Below are 20,386 nucleotides of genomic sequence, written 5' to 3'. Positions count from 1 at the left end.
ATAGCTGATTCTGATACCGATGTTTTTGGTTGTTTTTATTTTGTATTTTTTGTTATTTATTTCCCTTTTTGTGCCAGGGAAACAAAGAAATCTGCACTTTAAAAAAAAAAAAAAAACTGAACTGTTTTAAAGTCATTCAACTCTTCATTATACTACCTTTGAATGAGCACCTATTAAATCATAAGTATTTAGTAAAAGCCTTCAAAATAGCCTTCTTTCACATGGAAACGTGTTTTTTAGTAACTGCATGAAACATTTTACTAAATATAAAATACCATAATTCCCTCTTGAATACCTATTTGATATTGCTGTGAAAAGTTCCCCACATTTCAAACAGCTGTATTGATTCTAGTTTCCCACCGAAAATGACGTTTTACAAGATTACATTTGAACACATCATGAGACTGTTACAATAGACATTCAGCCATTTTCACTGAATGGAGCTTGAATGCATCATAACGTAACCCAATGCAGTCTCTGTTAGCAGTTAGTTCCGGCTACCTGCTGCAAACAGGTAACGTTAACCAGCTCTCCTTCTGCTGATTTCAACACCGATCTACAATGTATCATTATTAAGGAACAATAGGGTGTGTCCACTGACATGATGATTGTGAGTTTTTTGTGTCCTTTTTGTCCCGACGGCATCTCTGTGAAAATCTCTTTTTGTCCCCAAAACATTTTTTTATCGCAGGATCACAGGACGCTGTTAGTCTCGAGCCCTGCTTTTTGGCCTGTGCAAAACTGATGTAACACAACGAATGTCAGCGTATTTGCCGATAGGCCGATGACAGTCAACAAGGTCAGTGTCAGCCGATACTGATGTGTGGCTGATAAATCTGTGCATCTCCAGGTTACATGCATTATGGATAAACAGCACACTGCATTGCATAACGTGACTTTCCTCCTCAGATGTTCCTGTGACTTTAATCACCACTGTTCTACCCCTGTGAATGAATGATTACGTGGCTTGAGGTGATGATGTAGACTGTCCACAGTCAGTGCCCACCTGCAGGGCGCTTGTTACCAAAACGCCTGCCGCAGACGTCATACCTCCCCCGGGCCTCTTGATCTGAGCCGACATGTTGACTGCACCTCACATTCCCGTCTCTAAACGCTCTGGAAATGGTTCGGCGAGACAACATGTCAACCCACAGAGGCTTGATCATAACTCTAACTGAGGGGCCCATATTAACCTCCCTGCACACACACCTTCCTGTTCAGTGGGACCCCAAGATTAGGTTGCATATCTCCCCCGTCGTCCTCCTCTCTGGTGCGTTTGGTGCTGTCACCCCTTTTGTAAAGGCTAATGTGTTCCTTCCTGCCCGTGCTGGTTTAATGCTGCCGAGAAACCTGATAGTGCAGCCGAATGGTTTGCATTAACATGTAACATACCCGACGCAGAGATCTGACAAAACACAAGCTGGTGATGCCATGCAGACGCTCCGACCACCTTGCAAAACATTTTCAGGACATGGGAGTGCAGGTAATGTACCAAAAAAGAATGTTATTTATGCAATTTACAAATGAGACTGCTGGGCCTCTATTGCATTTTTGTTAAAAAAAAGAAAGAAAAATATATAAACCTTTAGAAAAATAAACTGTTACTAGCTATATAAACCTGAATGTCAAACAAGACCTGACCCCAATTTCCCACCTTCTGACTCAAAGCACAACTGCTGGCCAACTAGCCGGGGGCCTGGAGGCGTTTGAAAAGCAGACGTTTGGACAGAATTGGTAATCGGCTGGTGCACGTGTTTACACGTGCCGTAATGAGCTGTACCAGTTCAGACCGAGCCCAGGCACAGGTGCATCCGGGTTCGTTGACGTGGTGTTGTGTTGTGAAAGGTGCTTGGGGGGGTGAGTACATTACCTGTCAGCCATCTCAGAGGGGCTGCTGGCGAGGGGATCGGGGCCCATCCCGACCTCAGTTTCTGCTTCAGAGGAGAAACCCAACAGGTGTCTGCCGCTGTGCTGCGTGGAAACAGATCCGAGCTTTGAGCCCGGGCCTCCCTGAAACAAACTGATGAACACAAGAAAGAGGTCAGGTCAGGCCAAGAGACAGGTGAAGCAAAATCAGGACACTATGGATGGACAAAACAAACGGAAAAGAAGAACTGGACTGAAATAACCGCTAAATTCCCCGTGGCCCACATCCTGTGCACAGTAGGGTTTGTTAGCCACAAGCAGAATCTGAACTCTGATCTAGACTGCATAACCCAAAGCACGCTGAAGCACGCACACACAAAAATACACACAGTCTCTTTCAACGGTATTACTACACTGGGTGGCATTTTCATTTCAAAGGGATCCAACCTCAAAAGCAGACATTTTTTACATTCCAAAGGAGAGCCCAAACACAAAACACACTGATGCGAGCACAGGTACAAGCACACACAGACTTGGCTACTGTGAATACCGCTCAAGTCGCAAAAGCAAACTCATTCATGGGTCCCGAGAAAGCTTTAAGCTCGAGAGAACAACTGAGAGAACACATTCCCAGCACAGACAGATTATCAAAGCCGCTCTGTCCAAAAAGTAGATCCTCGCATCCTTGTGGAGAAAGTTCTTCCCAGGAGAAAACAAACATTTTTATAACATGAGAACAGAGAAGTTGTCGTTATAGTTGGAGTTGAGTTTCTGGGATTACGAAATCTCTCCATCTGCTCACTGGGTGGAATAAACCCTTTCCCCCCGTGTAGTTTTACATAACTCATCTTAATTTGCCACAAGTTTTGATATTATGAGGCAAGATAAGGAAAATCTGACATAGACAAATCTTTTTTTTTTATTCTTTGTAGCCTGAAATTATATTCTTTTTGCATCGGTGAGTGGTAAATGTTTATGTTCCTCTCAGCGCAGCAGGGTGTTTGGAGGCTTACTCACCCTTTAGTCACAAAGTCTTATAAACTTTGGCAACAACAACAAAGGAGTGGAAGACACACGCAAGAGCCATTTGGCACAGATGAAATATTAGTCATCAGGGTCTTTACTAACTAGATCAGTTCCTCTCAGGATGAAACTGTACTGTTACAGTACGTGCATTACTACATTATTTTGGGTTGTACCACAAGATTACTATTAAGTGCTTTTGCTCAGAGCTTTTAAGGGAAATGATGACAAATTAATGTGATAAAAACATCTTTTGCTTGAACTTTTTTATTATAATAAGATACAGAGGTCTTAGCTAAACAGTTGGCAAAAGAAAATAATTTAATTTGTCACCTTCTATATTTCAGCCAATGTATTCATTAAATTGAACGGCAAATGGTGAAGGACACTTGTGTGAACACGTCCTTTCAATGGGAAATGTTCTGTTCTGTTTTCAATAAATGTTTTTGCGTAATGTCTTACAAGAAAGGCGTGATTCCCACAATGAGTCATGGGGCTTCCCATTTGTTTTCCTCCAGTAATCAAACTCTTCTGCATCCACAGAATGTTAAGAGTTACCAGTGATCTTGCTGCATCTTGAGCTACAGTTTCTGCCATAATCAGCATTATTTTAAACTGAGTTTACGGCGTTAGACACCAGGAAATCAAATGTTTGTGTACAGACTTAAAGAAGTACTACGCTGCTTGAAAAGATGGTCTCTTTATAAAGCTGGGCTGTCTATGCAGCAAAAATATGCAAAAAGTTTTGTGCTTCATGCCCAAAGAAAACAGATAAATAGTACTGTTGCATTTGCTTTTGCTCAAGAGCTAGAAAACCTAAAACTACCACAAAGCACTGAGCCACATTACACCAATAAAAGCTCCCGCCAAAGTAAAAACTATAGTTCGAGCAACAGCCCAGAGCTGGCAAAATCGGCCAAATTACGTTTTGGCAGTTTTCAGTGGATTTTTCTTTAAAATGGCAACTCAGCAGGGAGATCTGGGCGCTGGTAAGATGGGAGGGAAGTTTAACGTAGTTCATTTACACATACTTCCCACATTGTTAGGATTAAAAGCAGATTGAAGACCAGCAAAGTATCCCTTTAAACACATACAGAGAGAGACCCATAGTAACACGCATCATATACTCACCTCATTGGTCCAACGTTGAGCGCAACAAACAGCAACACCGCCATGAGACACACTGCTCTCCTCTTTGGCGCTGTCACCTTTAGTGTTGTGTTCTGCAGGAAAAGTGAGTTGTCATGTTATATTACAAATTACAAAGCAAAAATATGACTTGCATGGATCTCACAATACAAGCTGTGAAAATATCTCCGCTTTTGTTACAGTGCAGAAGCATCTTTACGAGTGCACGCTGTGTGGAAGTATTGGCAGAGCTCACCTCGCTTAACAGACCCTCCAGCTGCCTCTTGAGGTTGCCATTCTCACACTTGAGCACCTCATTCTCAGACAGCGCCACTTTCAGGCGAGCTTCCAGCGAGAGCAGATAGTCTTTCTTCTTTTTCCGAGACAGGGACGCTGACTCACGGTTCTTTATCATGCGCTGCTGCCTCTGGGACAACTTGGACTGGAGCGACAGAGACGAAAGAGAAAGAACAGCATTTGATAAAGGTTGTTATTCATGTCAAGTCGTCACATGTGGATGTATCGACTCCACACCTATACAAACAGGAAAGTAAGGTGGTTATTGTGAGAATGCAAACAAAAGCCTACCTGAGCCACCTGTTGGTTACGGATCATAAGTTCTTCTCATGTTATGTTTAACCATAATCGCAAGGGCGTTTGGTTAAAAATGGCTTATCATTCATAAGAGCAATACAGCATAGCACTGTCAATGATATGCTGATTACATTTACTGCTGTTTCCACACTAGATCTCCAACATCTGTCAAAGTTTTGCTCCACTCGGTCACACTCTGGAGGATGTATATGGTATGTTGAACAACACTGAGGAACTCCTGACAAGAAGAAGTGTGCACAGGCATACAACCACCAGAAAAAAGGCAAAACAAATGAAGAGGGTAAGCCAACATAAAAGCTTGGGTTGCCTTTGTTTTTCTCGCTGAGAGAACACCTAGGTTGCTGATGCACCTCTTTATTACTGTGATAGAATAATACACAGACACGTTCAAGATGTGTCACAAGGTTAATGACACCCCTGCAACAAATCATGGCTTCAACACTGCCCCAAAGGCCTCTTAAGTGCACGCGATCAAGCTCCTGCTTGAAAATATTTACACCGACATCCTCTGAGAGGTGCAGAGGTCACTTGCGAAGCCTCTGTTCTATATGTGAAGAAAAATGTGTTTACAGTGTGTGTCACTCTTTGAGAAATGAGTTCACATCTGAGACACATAAACACACAGGCACTATATGTGTTTTAGGTCTGGGTGATCCATAGGATTTTATTGTCTGTAATTAGTGTCTTACACACTCAAGTTAATTTGTAAAGAAATAGACAATATTATCATTTTTCTATTTAGATTTTCTTCACTTTAATTGAGACTTTATTTCAAATAAAGACTGACAAAACTTCTGTAAAGGCAAATAAAAACGAAAAAACGTGGATATACTTATGTAAAAATAAACAAATTCCCGAATAAATAAATAAATGTGAATGGTTTTACAGCTTGTTTCCAAGAAGAAATGGGATTCCTTCCACTCAAGGTCAGTGAGAACTGAAACGTTCGCATGCTAACCCAAATAGCACATCCCGTAACATGACCTATCTCAAATTAACACGACCCATGGCTGTGGTGATTACCCAAACACCTCCATTGACCATCCAGTCCCCAGCTACGCCTCTCATGCCCTCCTCCAAACACAAACACCCTCCCCGGGGTAAGCCTCTAAGATCCTGGGCCTAATAGCCCCGCTGGTGATTAAGTTATTTGGATCCCTGTATTTGTGTTCTGTCTCCTGAGAAACCCCTCTGTCTCCCAGCCCAGATCTGGGAGCCGTGCCACTAACCCGAGCCTGGGAACTCTGCAAGTAAGCAGTTACCAGGGAGTGGAGAGCAAGGGGAACTTCACATCGCCACCAGAATGAGGCCGAAGGAGGAAAATGTGGGGCAGGCGGCAAAAAATGGCAGAGCGGTATTTCTCAATGAAACCTATCTGGAAATGGGCGAACACGCTGAAAATGACACAAACTATCAAAGTGTTTATGGGAGAAAAAATACTGCCAAGGTGCCCACGAGCAGGACAGATGCCTCCAGCAGCTCATGCAGAACAGACCAGAGACCAGCTGCATACTGCAAGGTGTTGCTGCCTGTGCAACAACTCCGCAACAGATGAATGCACGTGACAAGAGCGAAAAAACGAGAGCTGACAAGCCAGCAGATCCCAGCATGCCTAATGGTCACACTGCTGTTGAGGGATTTTCATTCAGCGTCAAGGGTTACTCCAGGAGGAAGTGTGTGATGAACCATTAACCTATCCAAACGGGCGGGGGCTTCGTTTAACAAGTTTGGGTGAAAACCTTCCTGATTTTACTGTAGGTCATAAACACCTAGAACTGTGGCATGCTTCCACAGGTGAAATTACTGTCAACTCGTGATGCTGAATTCCTTCCAAGCACTATTTTGCATTGCAATTCTCTTTTTAGATACTCATATTCCCTAAACCTCCGTCTTTTGAAATCTGCACAGAACTGTGGGTTCAACATGACACTGCAGTGCAAAAACAAGAGACATTGTTCCAGCTGGCTGATGCCTTGCAGCTGTTTTTTGGCATTGAGGTACTCAGGCAACCGTTAGTGGAGAAACTGGTATTTTTTAGGCATGTTACCAATCACAAACTTCCCACTTCCATTAGATACTTTACAGCAGGGAGTGGTAAAAAATAACAACTGCCTGCCCCACTTTGTCAAAACACACCAACTTAACAAACATATAGCATTTTTAACTTTGAAATAAGAGTTTTATGTGATGGATTTCCAGTGGTTTTCCTGCTGCATCATATTACATAAATACAGCTTTTACACATTATGACAAAAAAAAACAACAACAGATGTGGTAAAAAGCTGAAAACATGAGCTTTACATTTACATCCAAGGAGCTGAAACGGTCAACAGATTTCAACACAACATATGGTAAACTCCTCAAATCACTGGGTGTGTTTAATTAAGAGCCTTGTTGTTACACATTTATGAGCGATTTATCTGTTTGAGTGTTGAATAATGACACAAATTGAGCAATGGCCTAAATCAAGCTCCCTTGTAGCTATCCTGGAATTTTACTGGAGCTCTCCGATTTGGAAACTGGACACTGATGCAGAACAAAATGAAAGACGTAAAACCATCTTTTGTTTTGGATGTAGGGGAACCCTTTCCATCCATAACTCCATGCTTTCCTGGGGTTCCCATCTTGTAAATCCTCCCATCCTACTGATGGGGAGGATTTGTTGAGGCCTGCAATTTGAGGAAGGACTGTTTTTCAGTCTACACACACACACACACACACACAGAGCTAAACCCCCGGCAGTATAGGAGCTCATTACATCACAGTGACCCAATCCCTGATGGCTGTTTACAGCTGTCGCAAATGCTTCGTCCTGCACAACACCTGTCTGAAGCATGTAATCGTTAGCAGCCGTTTAACACCCAGGCTTATATAGGCTAACTATAGCCCAAAATACAGTACTGTAAACGGCACGAACAGGGACACACACAGAGAGACCAACTGTAGATACGACATGTAGTAACACCTGGCACAAACATGCCATCTTTAACAGGCATTTTACACATCCCCCGGCCCACCAAGTCCACCACAGCGCTGTAGCCAAACCACAGTGAGGTTATAAAGTGAACACAGCTGCAGTGGGTCCGAACACTAAGCATACACATTCACACAACATGGCACCGCTCAAGAGCTTCTCGGTGAGCCACGGAAACAACTCTTAAATCCATTTAAAGCGAGACTACCGGTATGTGACTTTTGACGGATGACATTTCACTTTCTTTATCTTACAGATGAAAAGCTACATTTATATAAGCTCTTCATAAGCATTTAATCAAATCATTATCCACATTAACACATTCAGGGGTTTTGCTGCAACAGCCTCAGTTGGTGGGGTATGACAAGTAGCTTGTGGTGACTAATGTGAGCAAGTTTTACACAGATATTACTGACAGATAACAGTACTAAGTTATGTAACAGCTGACATTATGACTCTGTTATACTTTTGTTGTCATCACCATTATTTTTATTTCTAGGGGATGGGAGGAAAAATCGATACAGTATAGTATTGTGTTATTTTTGCAATTTCAAATCAATACATGGACACCAGGAATAATGTTTTTTTTATTATATAACATTCGGTAGCCTGCTAGACTTATAGAATCAATTTGCTTTTTTCAGCCCAAAGCCTGAATTGAGATGACCACACTATCAACTTTATCTTATGAGATAAAACTGATCTTGACAAAGTTTACCATTGGGGACATAATTATCAGTTGAAAGAAAAGTAACAAAAATTACAATATATGTAACTGAAATACTCAGCATATCGCAAAATGTTTAAAATTACAATAATATTGTATTGTGACATTAGTAATGTGATATTATCGTATCGTGGGGCCTCTGACGATTCCCACCGCTAATTATTATTTCTATAACTGTCCATTTTTAGGTTTAAATTCTGTATTATTTTGTTGTGGTTGTTTACTGTACAATGTAAGGCATGCTTGGGTCTCGTGAAAGGCACTATAAAAATCCCTTGTTATCATTATCGTTATTATCATTATTTTTATTAAAGTGGCTACAGTAGCCTCAATTTAGCAAAACAAATATGTAATCTAGCTTTAAGTCAATATATAGCTGATAAGACATCCAGATTCTGGAGTACACCGTGTAAATACTGATTATATACTTTCAGTAAACATCTTTAAAAACTTTCCCCACCTCTCTCGTGAGAAATTAATGGAGTTCTCAGCTCCAAAAACAGTCTTATTTTCCCCCCTCACTATTAATTAGTACAGTCCCTCCCCTTTAATCACCTATTCTAAACTTTATTGACGTGGTTCTCTTCACAAACGGCTGAGAGGAGAATTTGTTTTGGCCTTGAGGTTTGGAATTCCTCGACATTGTTCTGAAAGAGCACTGGCATGAAAAGTGCTCCTCCAGACTCGATTATCCCTGTGATAATTGGACAAGTTCCTCTCAAACCCTTTCAGGGGCCGACTATTTTTACAGCCAGAGGTCAAACATTACCATTCATAAAACAACAACACTGAACACTGAGGTTAATCGTTAAAAAAAGCCTGATGGGAAAACATCATTAATGTCGGGAAAAATTGGGGCGACTGGTAAAATAGAACACTGTGACATTAAGTTATGAGTAATGTTTTTCGCCTCTGTGGGTAATGCATCGGGGCCACACAGTGATTATTCCTATAAGATGATAATAGCTGTAAATTGGATCCATTTTCTGTGGTTGTCTCCGTGTCACCACAGAAAACACTGTGAATGATTTAGGAGACATTCCACAAATGCGACGCATATGGTTCTTCTTAATTAAAAAGCTACCCTTACCAACAACAACGCTTTTTTTGCAACTTTGCTGCCACGTCAGTTTGAGCTAAACAGCGAATGGGAAACACTGTGAATGTGGAAGTTTTTCTCACCAAAAAAAAAAAAAAAGAACAAGATAAACAAAAGACAGAGTGAGAACATGTTTCTCAGCTCACTCAGACATGAGCAGGCAGTCAGGAACTGTCATACTGCGGACTAAAGCCTGAAACAACACTCAAGTTGCTGAAAGTCATGGCATCTCTCTGACTTTGCGATGGAGCGAGCAACAAAGCGGAGAGAATCAGAAACAGGCCAACCAACTCCCACTCCGGGGATATCAGAATCGCCCACCCAAAATAATACCAGCATGCACAAAACCTTTTATGGAGAGACCGAAGTCTGTACCATAAACAAAACATACTTTAACTGAACTTTTAAATGTCTGAAGCAGTCCCTCCTACACTTTATAGCACCTTATATGATTCCCTTAAAGCTCTGAGCTGTCCTGTGCTGTCATTACACAGACAGCGAGAGAAATGAGTGCATGAGGGAGAAAATCTGAAGATCAGGAGACGTGTGTGTTAACTTTGCATGTTTGTCTTTGACTTCTGTTCACTGCAGCTGTCCTGACATCACCCCTTACAGCAACACACAGAAAGATCCACCCTGTGTCATCCAAATGGAGAGTAAAGTCCTTCGATGACACCATTCAGACTGTCTGAACTACAATTACATAACGTACATGTTTCCAATGAAACCCCACAGGTACAAACAAAGCAGAGGCCAATAATGATCATCTGTGGATTGTTTGTGAGTCCATGAGCCAGAGCCAGAAAATCATCAACATCATTTTCAGATTATATTTGTAATTTGCAACTAACATGCAGACTACCAACAAAAAAAAGTATCAGTTTGCAAAATGGCAAAATCATTCAATGTGATGTCATAGATTTTGTCATAAATTTTGGCATCATTGCATCTTTACAGACCGACACGGTCTGTGCAGTGTTATAACTTTCCGGTCATAGTGGAAAAATACATTCACCATCGTAAATAAAAAAAGCTATTAAGTTTTTCCTTCACTTTAGTTTCATACTTTATGCAGACATTAAAGTTAATGGCTCGTGAAATTAAAATAAATACCAAAAATAGGGTAAGATGAGAAATTTTGTGCAGGACAGGATCCAGACTGAGTGTGAACATGGCAACCAAGACATCATAGTTACATGGTGGGCAAGTGCATGCACGCCCATGCGGCTACTCACAGGCATGCAGCTGCATGACAGTACATACGAGCAAGTCCTCACATGTCCACGCACACAAAATAACTCTTGAAGTCCCTATTTGGTCCTATGAAGAGGTTTTGTGTAATAAATTGCTTGGAGGCATTTTTAGTAAGGAAGCAAATTAAGGAGTATGACCTTCAGAAGAGCTTATGAGAAAAAACTGAAAACAGATCAGAGAGAGAAAAATGAAAAAAGAACTACACGTTTGACAAGGATGTCAAACCCTATAAGGTTTGGAAACAAGGATATTACTTCATCTACTGTATGTACCTGTATTCACTGACAACATGTCACCAGAGAAAAAACAGGTGGAGTCCCCGAGAGACCACGTTGGGTGTAACCATGGATGTATGAAGAGAACTGGATACAGTGTTAGAGGCGGGGCCCCATTCATTCCGATGAAAGTTGCTCAGCGGCACATGAAGCCAAAACAGCTTGATTTTGTGCGGTATGAAATTACACAGATCTTCCGCATTGTGGGGCCCACATAGAAAGGGCACTAGTGACCTACAGTGGCCGAGCGGCAAACTCCCTATTTAGCCCTCTGCGAACTTGAATGAGTATAAAAATGATTAAATCGTGTGACTCCTCTAGACTTTGAAAAATGTTATCAGATTGAATTAATCAAATCCCCATAGTTAAAAAAGTTTTAACACTAAAAAAATGGTCTATGTGAAAAAGTATTTTTTGGCCCCACTGCATCACATGATGGACCCAGAAGTTGTAATTCCACATTTGCCCACTATGTAAAATTGTCTTCAAACCGCAGTGCTGCTCCCAGGGGCTTAGGTGTAACCAATCAAGGCAAACTGAGTGTGTCGAAACCATTTTGAGACCCTGGATCAAATAACATGTTTACAGTTATGTGGTTGTTTGACAACATACAGAAAATGCATAAGTGGCTGCACCTGATGTGTGCAGTCTGCTATAATGACATATACTCAACGTGTATTTACGTAGAAAGTTGGATGGGCCGAATTGCAAGTTTTGCAATAAAAATGTTGCAATTCATTTTATACATAAGTGGACATTTGCTTTTAACCCTTTAAATGAGGGCAACAGCATAAACTTGTGCTTTTCCTAATATACACCCCTCTGTGTTAATATCTTAGTGCACTTTAAGAACAGTGAGAAAGAGTACAGAGTAAAGACTGTGGACCGGACTCACATCATCATCTGAGGAAGGAGCTCGAAGTGTGACAGAGACCGCCTGAGGAGTAGCGACAGGGACGGACATGTCCTGGCTGAGCGTTGGCATGGTGACCACATTGGCAGTAACAGCCCGTTGTGTCTGGATCTGTAGCACCTGGCTTGGCTGAGACAGCACTATGGGATGTCCTGAGAAAGAGTACACAACACATATTTAACCACAGGTCTTAGCTGTACTATAATCATATTTTACTGTATGATTAACAGTAAATAACTCTGACTGTGATTATGTGTGTCCGTCAGTTTGTGTTCACGTTTTTATCCTATATTTGTCCTGCTATGACAAAACATTCAACCTGATATTCTGTACAATTTGGAGGCTGCATCAGTCCCTCCCGCTGCAGATGGTACAGTCCAGCTCCTTGACCTCCCCCCTCACCTCTGGTGACCTACATTAACCCCTCGTCTTTAACGGGACTCTCTGTGTGTAAAGTACAGGTGGAAAAGATGTTTACCATCTCGACCTGTGCTCTTAAAACTTCCACATTCCAAACTCAGAGGTGACAGAGTTTTATGTGCATGAACACACATAAACCTGCATCTTGGCCCATATTTTAAATTGATTGGACCCTGAGAGAAAGAAACCAGCAAAACCTCAACAAAACATGATATTGTCCATGTTTACAATGTCACTATAATTAAAATAGGAGCCTCCCACAGCGTAGCCCACCCCTCACAGTAAGACTGTGCCAGGAACCATTCCTCAAACCCACCCAGCAACCTTCACGTCTTACACTAAACAACCTGTCAGCGTCAATCGTGGAGAAGTGTTGGCGAGTCTTGCTAATAAATGTGTGTGGTGTGAACGCTGTGTCTTTTGCTCGAGCTCACCATCTGTAAGAAGAATTTATGAGGATGAAAGTCAAAAGAAATTAAAAGCCTTGCGTGCACCTGTCAGCCTGTTTGTTCTTTGGAAATACTGGTCAAACTCCATAAAATGTCACCAGGAAATATTTCTCATTTATTCTCTCCGTCCACCCGATGCAAAACGCTCTTTCCTCAGCTGTGAAAATTTCAGAGATCTTAAACCAAAGAGACTCGTAACGCTGAGCAGGCTTGACTTGACTTCCATCTGGGGTCCTAAACTTGGATGTCTTGGCTTTAACCATCTGCCATCTTGGCCATTACCAGGCAGACAGGAGAGCCAAGTTCAAATTCGAGTCGAGAGAGGTCAGATACTCCACCCACTTGGGTCCCAGGCAATGACATAAGTATTTACATTGGCCTAGGTGGTGTTGATGTAACGGGACTGGTAAACCAGACAGACGAAACCACAAAACACAATAATAATGACTTTAATGCACGAAACACACAAAATCACACAGCAGCCCATAAATAGGTTTCCATGTGGGTTATAAAACAAACTTTCCTAATTGTATATTTATGAAGGTTGACTCCCTGGATTGTTTTTCTTTTTTTTTTAAATGCAGCCCAAATGTGGACACTTTCTGAAAATGAGAAGGAAGTATTTATAATCCTAATGTCTGATTTACTTATAATTATTTGACCATCAAACAGTGCAGCATGAGACAAAAGGGAGTGAGAATCACTGAAACTAAACTTAAGTTAGAGCACCATCTGCTGGCCAAGGCACAACAATTATACTATTCTCTAAGCAACAACAAACTCATCGGAAATAACAAACAGAACTAAAATCAGAAAATATTCAAATAAATAACCAAACGCTCTAAGTAAATAACAACATGCTGCTTGCTAATAAAATCATTGTCCTGGTCTGATGCAATACAGTGAGATGTGAGGTCATGTGTGTCAATGTGCTGCAGTGTGAGCTCTGACCTGGAGGGGGCGCTGGTTGGATGTTGACTGGTGCTTGTTTGACCACAGGCAGCACAGTGGTCTGCAGGGGCTGGATGATGATTGTCTTGGCCTGCAGGGGAGCTGCTGCATGAGCCAGGGGCACAGTTGTGATCAGCGGCTTCGGCTGGATGGAAACCTTCGGGCCGATCTGAATCGGCCTCTTGGTTGGCTGAGCTTGCCTGGCTGGTGTGTGTCAGGGTTTGGGGGCAGGAGAAGTGATATAAGAAAACAGGAAGCTCAGGGGAGGAAATTCACATTAACAGTTATAAGGTATTTTTGAGCATACGAATGTAGATGGCATCTGAGCAAGCAGATGGGCGGTGGTGGACGCTGCCTTACCTCGTGCGGTCTGGCTGGTCCTCTTGGGAGCTTTCTTAGCTGCGGGAGAGATTACAGAGAAGCCACTGGACTCAGAGCAGACTGTCACAGGAGAGGGCTGCCATTGTGGAGACAAGGCTTCATCCTGGATGAGGAAGCAGAGAAGACTGTCACATGTGTGTAAATATACCAGTTTCATGGTATACCATACAATAAAAGTTGATGATTATCATACAGTGAACATTTGCTTAAACGCAGCTGGATGGAGAATCTCACCTTTATTTATATAGGACTTTTTTTTTGTTTTTGAAAAGTTCTAAAGAAATAAACTTTATAATAATAATAATAGTAATTAATAATTTCCATTATTGTTATTTATTCGATTTTTTTGTTGTTGTCATTTTCTTAAGTGAGAACCTCAACACATACTTTAATTTTAAAAACTGGTTTCAAGATTCAATTACAGGGATAAAATGTTTTTAGCTGCAAAAAAAGAAATGTTTTTATTTCTTTAAAGTTCATTGCAACTGTTAATAATAAACCAAGTAAACACAGTAAACTCCTACAAATGTGTAAAGGTCAAGTGTGTAAGATTCAGAGGGATTTAGTGGCATCTAGTAGTGAGGATTGTAGACTACAACCAGCTGAAACTTCTCCCGGTTAGATTTACTTCAGCGTTCATTGATCGGGAGGTTACCAAAAATTATCCGCAGAGCTCTCTTGCTCTTCAAAACAAACGAACCAGGAGATTTAAACTGGTAAAACACTGAATCAAGCAATGTCACATCACAGAGAAGTGTTTCTCCCACACTGTTTGGCTCGTCAGAGATGGGCCGCTAGCCCAGCACCTGCTAACGTGCACTCAGCTTTTTTGTCAGATAGCTTAAGATCCAGACATTCAGAAGGTTTGAGCAATAATTGTCCATAGATGTTGTTTCCTCTCCAAAACAAACAGACCCAGTGATTTAAACTAGTAAAAACACTGAATAAGGCAGTTTCATATTACAAAGGTGTTTCTTTCAGCAGCTGTTTGGCTGGAGGGGCAGCTAATTAAAGGTGGACTATGTGGAAACACAAACTGCCCAATCTAGAGCCAGTGTTTGGTCTGTCCGTTCTGGACAACTGTAGAAACATGGTGGTGCAATATGGCAGTCTCCATGGACAAGGTTGCTTCCTATGTAAATATTAACGGTTCATTAAGGTAACAAAATTATAGCAATACTCATTTTCAGCTGATAATACAATATAGAAAACATACTTATTATCATATTCCGTTTCTGCAAATATACCCCCGTAAATCTTACACACTGGACATTTAATTGCTTTGTCCTCTGTTGCCACACACTGTCCAGCTCTGTGTCTTGATTGCACAAGAGCCTGTTATTGTCATCCAAACTGTGTACTGGTAAAAAAAAATTACATCACAGCAGCTTTAGCATCATGATGCTTGCCTGCAGTTGTATGAGTCATAAAAAACTTCACAAGAATGTAGAAAACACTGTCTGTCCAAACATGATTGTTTTTACGTCAGATAAAATATGAATGTCATTGTCAAAATTCAAGGACTCTAGCAAACAAACGTGTCCTTGGATTCAGTCAGGGTGATTCGGTTAGCAGACAAATGCGTGCAGACTGTGTCGGGACGAGACAAAGGTGTAACCCTTGTCCTTGTTTTGACACACTGCGAAAACATCTGCCTGCTAAATTATGCTAATGTGGCTGAAGTTGTCAGCACCTTCCATTTAACGAGGGGGTGGGGCACAGCTCAGACGGACGGCAAATTATTACTCTGACAAGGTGTTTAAGGCTTTTGTTAATAAGTGTCTAAAGTGTGGATCCAAAAGCAAAGAGCAGGTGTTAATGTTTGGACACCATCTGTATGAAGCTTTTATTTGTTCCGACTGCGCACCGAGAGGGGCACATATGTAAATACTAAAAAGCCAATAATAGTGGTAGAAAATTTGCATTGGAAATACAAGTCAAATGCCCAAAACTGAGAAGGACGAAGGGTTGAAGACAGTGACTTACTTGCAAGGAGTATGGGGACAGGGCTTCCACAGAGGAAGGAGAGGGGACAGAGCTCAGAGTGTGGGCAGGTGACAGAGAGTCCACGCTCACCTCGCCATCTGGATACACAAGGACAAAGACACAGAGAAAAGTGTCATATCTGAGGGCTTATCAGCACACACGGATGTTACTATACCTGTATATTCCCACACATAATCTCAACACTAACACACATTATATATTCTTAATTCTTTTAACAAACACCACTGTGTCCCAAACATACAAATCTAATTCATTAAGTACCCCTGCTGTCTTTGAAAATTACTCATAAAACAGCCACGCAAACAAAAGTTATTAGTTATATTTGGTCACAATATCCGACATTTTTTTTAAAAATAAAGCACTACTAGTAAACATTCTGAGAGGCAGGTAACTCCGAAAATAATAATAATCTTCAGTAAAAGATTAGCAAAAGCAGCAAAACAACAAAACCAATGTGCCTCGATCTGAACTCCATCATATTGCCTCAGCACATCACTGTGCGACAGCTGCACATAAAATGTATCACGTCGTAAAAATATTAAACAGATAAACATTGGCTTCATTTTAAGATCAGATTTCCCTTCTTTCATGCTGAAATGTGACAGCCATGTCAACACAGATGTCAGCATGTGTTTCTGTACCTGTGCAGGTGCTGCTTGTGTCCACTTGATTCCACGGAGGTATGTCGATATCAAAGTCCAGGTCTGGAGCGTCACTGACCTGAGGGAAAAAAACAAACAAAACATACACTTTTTAAACAACTGACAGAAACAAAGGTAGTGTCTGATCAACAGTCTAAGCCAGTGATACTCAATTTATAGTCCACGAGCCAGATTTGGGCCCCCAACCACTTTCTAATTCACAGTGAAAATTACGTTGACATACTGAGAACGTTTTTTCTTTCTTTTAATGTAAATAGGGTGCCACAGTGCATAAAACGCACCAAAACAGAGTTTATCAGGGGAAAATCTCCCAGATCCCTGAACAGAGGTCCAGATGAAGCCCCAAATGTCCTATAATCCTAGAAACACCACTGCGTACACCTGACCTGCACAGAGCAGCTGCACCTGGCCTCCTGTCATTTTGCAAAAGTGGCCTCTGGGTAAGAAAAGTAAGAAAGTATCCCTAATTTGAAGCAATGCACATGTAAATATTATTTTTTCTTAGCCACAGGCAGAAAACAGTTAAGTCATAAACAGTAGGTGGAAAAAACTTCAAGTCTTAAAACTCAGTCAAAATAACTCAAAAATTCTTGTTATTGCCTCGTACATTATGCCTGACACCTACACAGTGTATGTGGGATGCTTCTGTGAAACCATGTTAGCTAATGGTGCACCTGCATCTTTGGCACTGTACCACCGTTAACAAGCACATTTCTTTCCATTTCAGTTGACAATATAGATTTGTATTCAGGGAGGATGATGAGTTACTCACGTAGCCAGCATGCTCCAGGGCCTGAAACAGATCATCGGCATCCCCCAGGTCATCAAACTCATCAAAGAGGCTGATGTCTGTGCAACAACAAGCATACAGCACAAAATATCAGTCAGAATCAGAAGAGGATTTCTTTATGCATGGTTCCAAGTAGTTTTTCACTTACAAGGGATTTGCTTTGGTTTTTAGTGCACACATTAAACATACAATTAACACATTAAAAGGAATGTGGCAAAGTAATGAGATTAGCCTTTAACACAAAAAGGCTAATCCTGCCCTTAGATATTAGATCTCATATTATCCCAGCAGCATGTGCATGCACTCATGTAGGGCTTTTAATAAAACAAATAAAAATTAGATATTAACTGGCAAAAAAAGAAAAGCTGCTATAAACTGTAAGGAAATGGGATCATCCAGGCAATATATCCTAGATACTGGACAAAAAATGCGACAAGATGAAAAAACAAAGTCCACACACTATAAAAATAATAAATGACCCGCTTCCCTTTTTTTCCAAAACAGGTGCAGCTAACTATTTTTTCAGCCCAGTGTAAACAACATCTGCGGTTAAGAGCATTCAAGTGTTGTGTTTGTATCAGACAAGTGCACAGTGTGTACTGTCTCCGGTCACATTGCTAGTATTTATTTATTCATTTATTGAGGAATAAATAGGACATCGCAAAGACAACATAAGAACAACAGAACATGAAAAAACATGCAGGACAAACTATATACAATTATTTACAACTATTATATACAAAGGGGTATCAACCAAAGTATCTAACAAAAATGTTTAACGCATTACAAATGTCCAGTGTAATGTTCGGTTGTAATGTTTTTTTTCAATTTGAATTCTTGTATTTTGGGTTTCTTTTGAGTCTGTTTACATTTATGAATGTAATATTTCCCACAAAAATAAATAATTTCAATTTTTTTTTCTGAATGTCAAGTCCATTTTATCATACAAAAATATCATGTCTTTTGTCTTACGGAACCTTTAAACTAGTCAGTGTTTTAAAGAAACGTTCAATTTCCTTCCAAAATGATTAAAGGCATTCAAAAGATGAATGACAAATAATACTACTCATTGTTACACAAAACACATTTTTACCTACATCTCTAAACTAAGTGATTACCTGGTTGACAGGATAAATTAAATGTATTATGTTAAAGGAAACTTTAATTTTGTTGTTTTTTTGTTATTAAAATTCCAGATGCACTCCCACTCTTTATTGTTGTCGTCCAAATGGTTTGGCCGCTAGTTTCGTAGATTATTATTATTACTATTATTATTATTATTAGTGCAAAAAAAAAAAAGGAAATAGGACACTACAATCAAAACATAAGAAAGTCGCTGGTTATTATTTACATTACATCCCGGCTCAGCAGATTACATCATCATATCTACAGCTAGCGAATGCTAACTACATTAGCTAAAACTCGATGCGTTTGTAAACAAAAGTACAACAACAACCGCAGGCCTATTAACGCCCGACTCTTCTTCAACCAGCAAAGTTGCCACAAGACGTATATTAAAAGCACATTTCTTGGTTATATCGGACTTCTCGTTGCTGTAGCTAAACGTTACGTCTGCTCCCCGTTAAGATGTGTCCAGCTGACCGGCGCTTACCCCACTCTCCTCCGTGGTCGATAGACATGATGCCTGTCTCACTGTCCATCTCAGGGTAATGCTGATGATTTTCGAAGTCTACGGTTAATTCGGATGACATCCTCTTCTGAATTCATTAGTAAATTGTCTCAGACAAACGAGTCGCGATCGAGCTTGTAGGACTCATTCATGTAGCAGATGATTTGCATGGATCTTGTGGGGAAACTTCCTGTTAGACGCAAAAATACACGTCTGGTTTACCGTCAATCTACGGGTGCCACCGAGGGACCAATTTAAGAAACTAAAAACGTACTGTTGGGAATATACAAACTGGTGCTGCCTCATCCGGCCACAGGGCGGCAGGACGGTACTGCAGACTCTGCAGCAGGATTGAGCTTCATCAAGTTGACCTCTCGGTCAAAGTTCATTACGGGCAAGAGGATAAGTACATGGATTTTTCTGAACAACATGTGGCTTGGTAATGGTGGTTTGATATTAAATTTCTAATTGTAAATTGTATAATCAATACATTTTGGTAATATTGAGAGTCCAAACATTTTAACCCTTTGAAACATGGAGCGACATCATGTTTCTTGTGCTGTTCTCATAGGCCTCTCCAACCTTTGAACTGTGAGCAAATTGGTTTGATTTTTTAAAAAAAAAAAAAAAACATGGGGTAAGGGCAATGAGCAACTAAAAAAAAAAAAAAAAAAAAAACTTCCAGGAATTGCAAGAAATTATTTAGAAAGTGCCATTAAAATAAGCAAGGGAAAATGTCATGGAAGAAAAACTATACTTATAATAATCATATTTCCATGTTTAAAATTATACTACGAAATCATTATACATTTTAAGCACTTTGTTGGGGTCATTTCTTTATTTTTTTGGTATTAATTTTCAGGTTTCAAGGGGTTTAATATCTGATTGATCTGAGCAGTGTAAATCAAAATCAATCTAAATCAAAATTTTATGTTAAGCACATTTACAAAAGAACAATATTATTCTAGTGAAGGGCTTTTTGTAGTCATTATGCATCATTTTTGTGATTTTGTGTCTCTTTGCAGTACCTTTGTATTTCTTTGTGGTCATTTTGCCGCTGCATGTTGCAGTAATTTGAGTGACATTTTGCAGATGAAGGACAGAGGGGCCCCTTACACTTTGGGCCCCTGGGCCTGTGTTTAGTGGATCCATTTAGTAATCCATCCACATCTCCATCTTTATAAAATGCTTTGATGGGAGACACATTAATAAGTTGACTTTT

At 40.5% G+C, this 20,386-nt stretch overlaps 1 protein-coding gene across 1 annotated transcript in view; it reads right to left on the bottom strand.

Annotated features, from left to right (window-relative positions):
- The window catches only part of atf6 (activating transcription factor 6), a 40,755-nt gene extending 21,371 nt beyond the window's left edge, over window positions 1-19,384 (bottom strand). Inside the window, exons 1-10 of the mRNA XM_042481521.2 lie at window positions 19,147-19,384; window positions 17,517-17,593; window positions 16,724-16,802; window positions 16,062-16,159; window positions 14,055-14,178; window positions 13,695-13,898; window positions 11,857-12,026; window positions 4,274-4,459; window positions 4,021-4,112; window positions 1,871-2,020 (exon numbers count right to left, since the gene is read on the bottom strand). Of these exons, the coding sequence (XP_042337455.1) occupies window positions 1,871-2,020; window positions 4,021-4,112; window positions 4,274-4,459; window positions 11,857-12,026; window positions 13,695-13,898; window positions 14,055-14,178; window positions 16,062-16,159; window positions 16,724-16,802; window positions 17,517-17,593; window positions 19,147-19,246 (1,280 nt within the window). The 5' untranslated portion in view covers window positions 19,247-19,384. The remainder of the gene's footprint in view (window positions 1-1,870; window positions 2,021-4,020; window positions 4,113-4,273; window positions 4,460-11,856; window positions 12,027-13,694; window positions 13,899-14,054; window positions 14,179-16,061; window positions 16,160-16,723; window positions 16,803-17,516; window positions 17,594-19,146) is intronic.
- Window positions 19,385-20,386: the final 1,002 nt, after the last annotated feature.

Source organism: Plectropomus leopardus, chromosome 5 (assembly GCF_026936395.1).
Source record: "Plectropomus leopardus strain MGB_pleo_1.0 chromosome 5, ASM2693639v1, whole genome shotgun sequence".
NCBI lineage: Eukaryota > Metazoa > Chordata > Actinopteri > Perciformes > Serranidae > Plectropomus > Plectropomus leopardus.
Note: the sequence above shows the minus strand (reverse complement) of the source record. Positions and strands in the feature narration are given on the sequence as shown.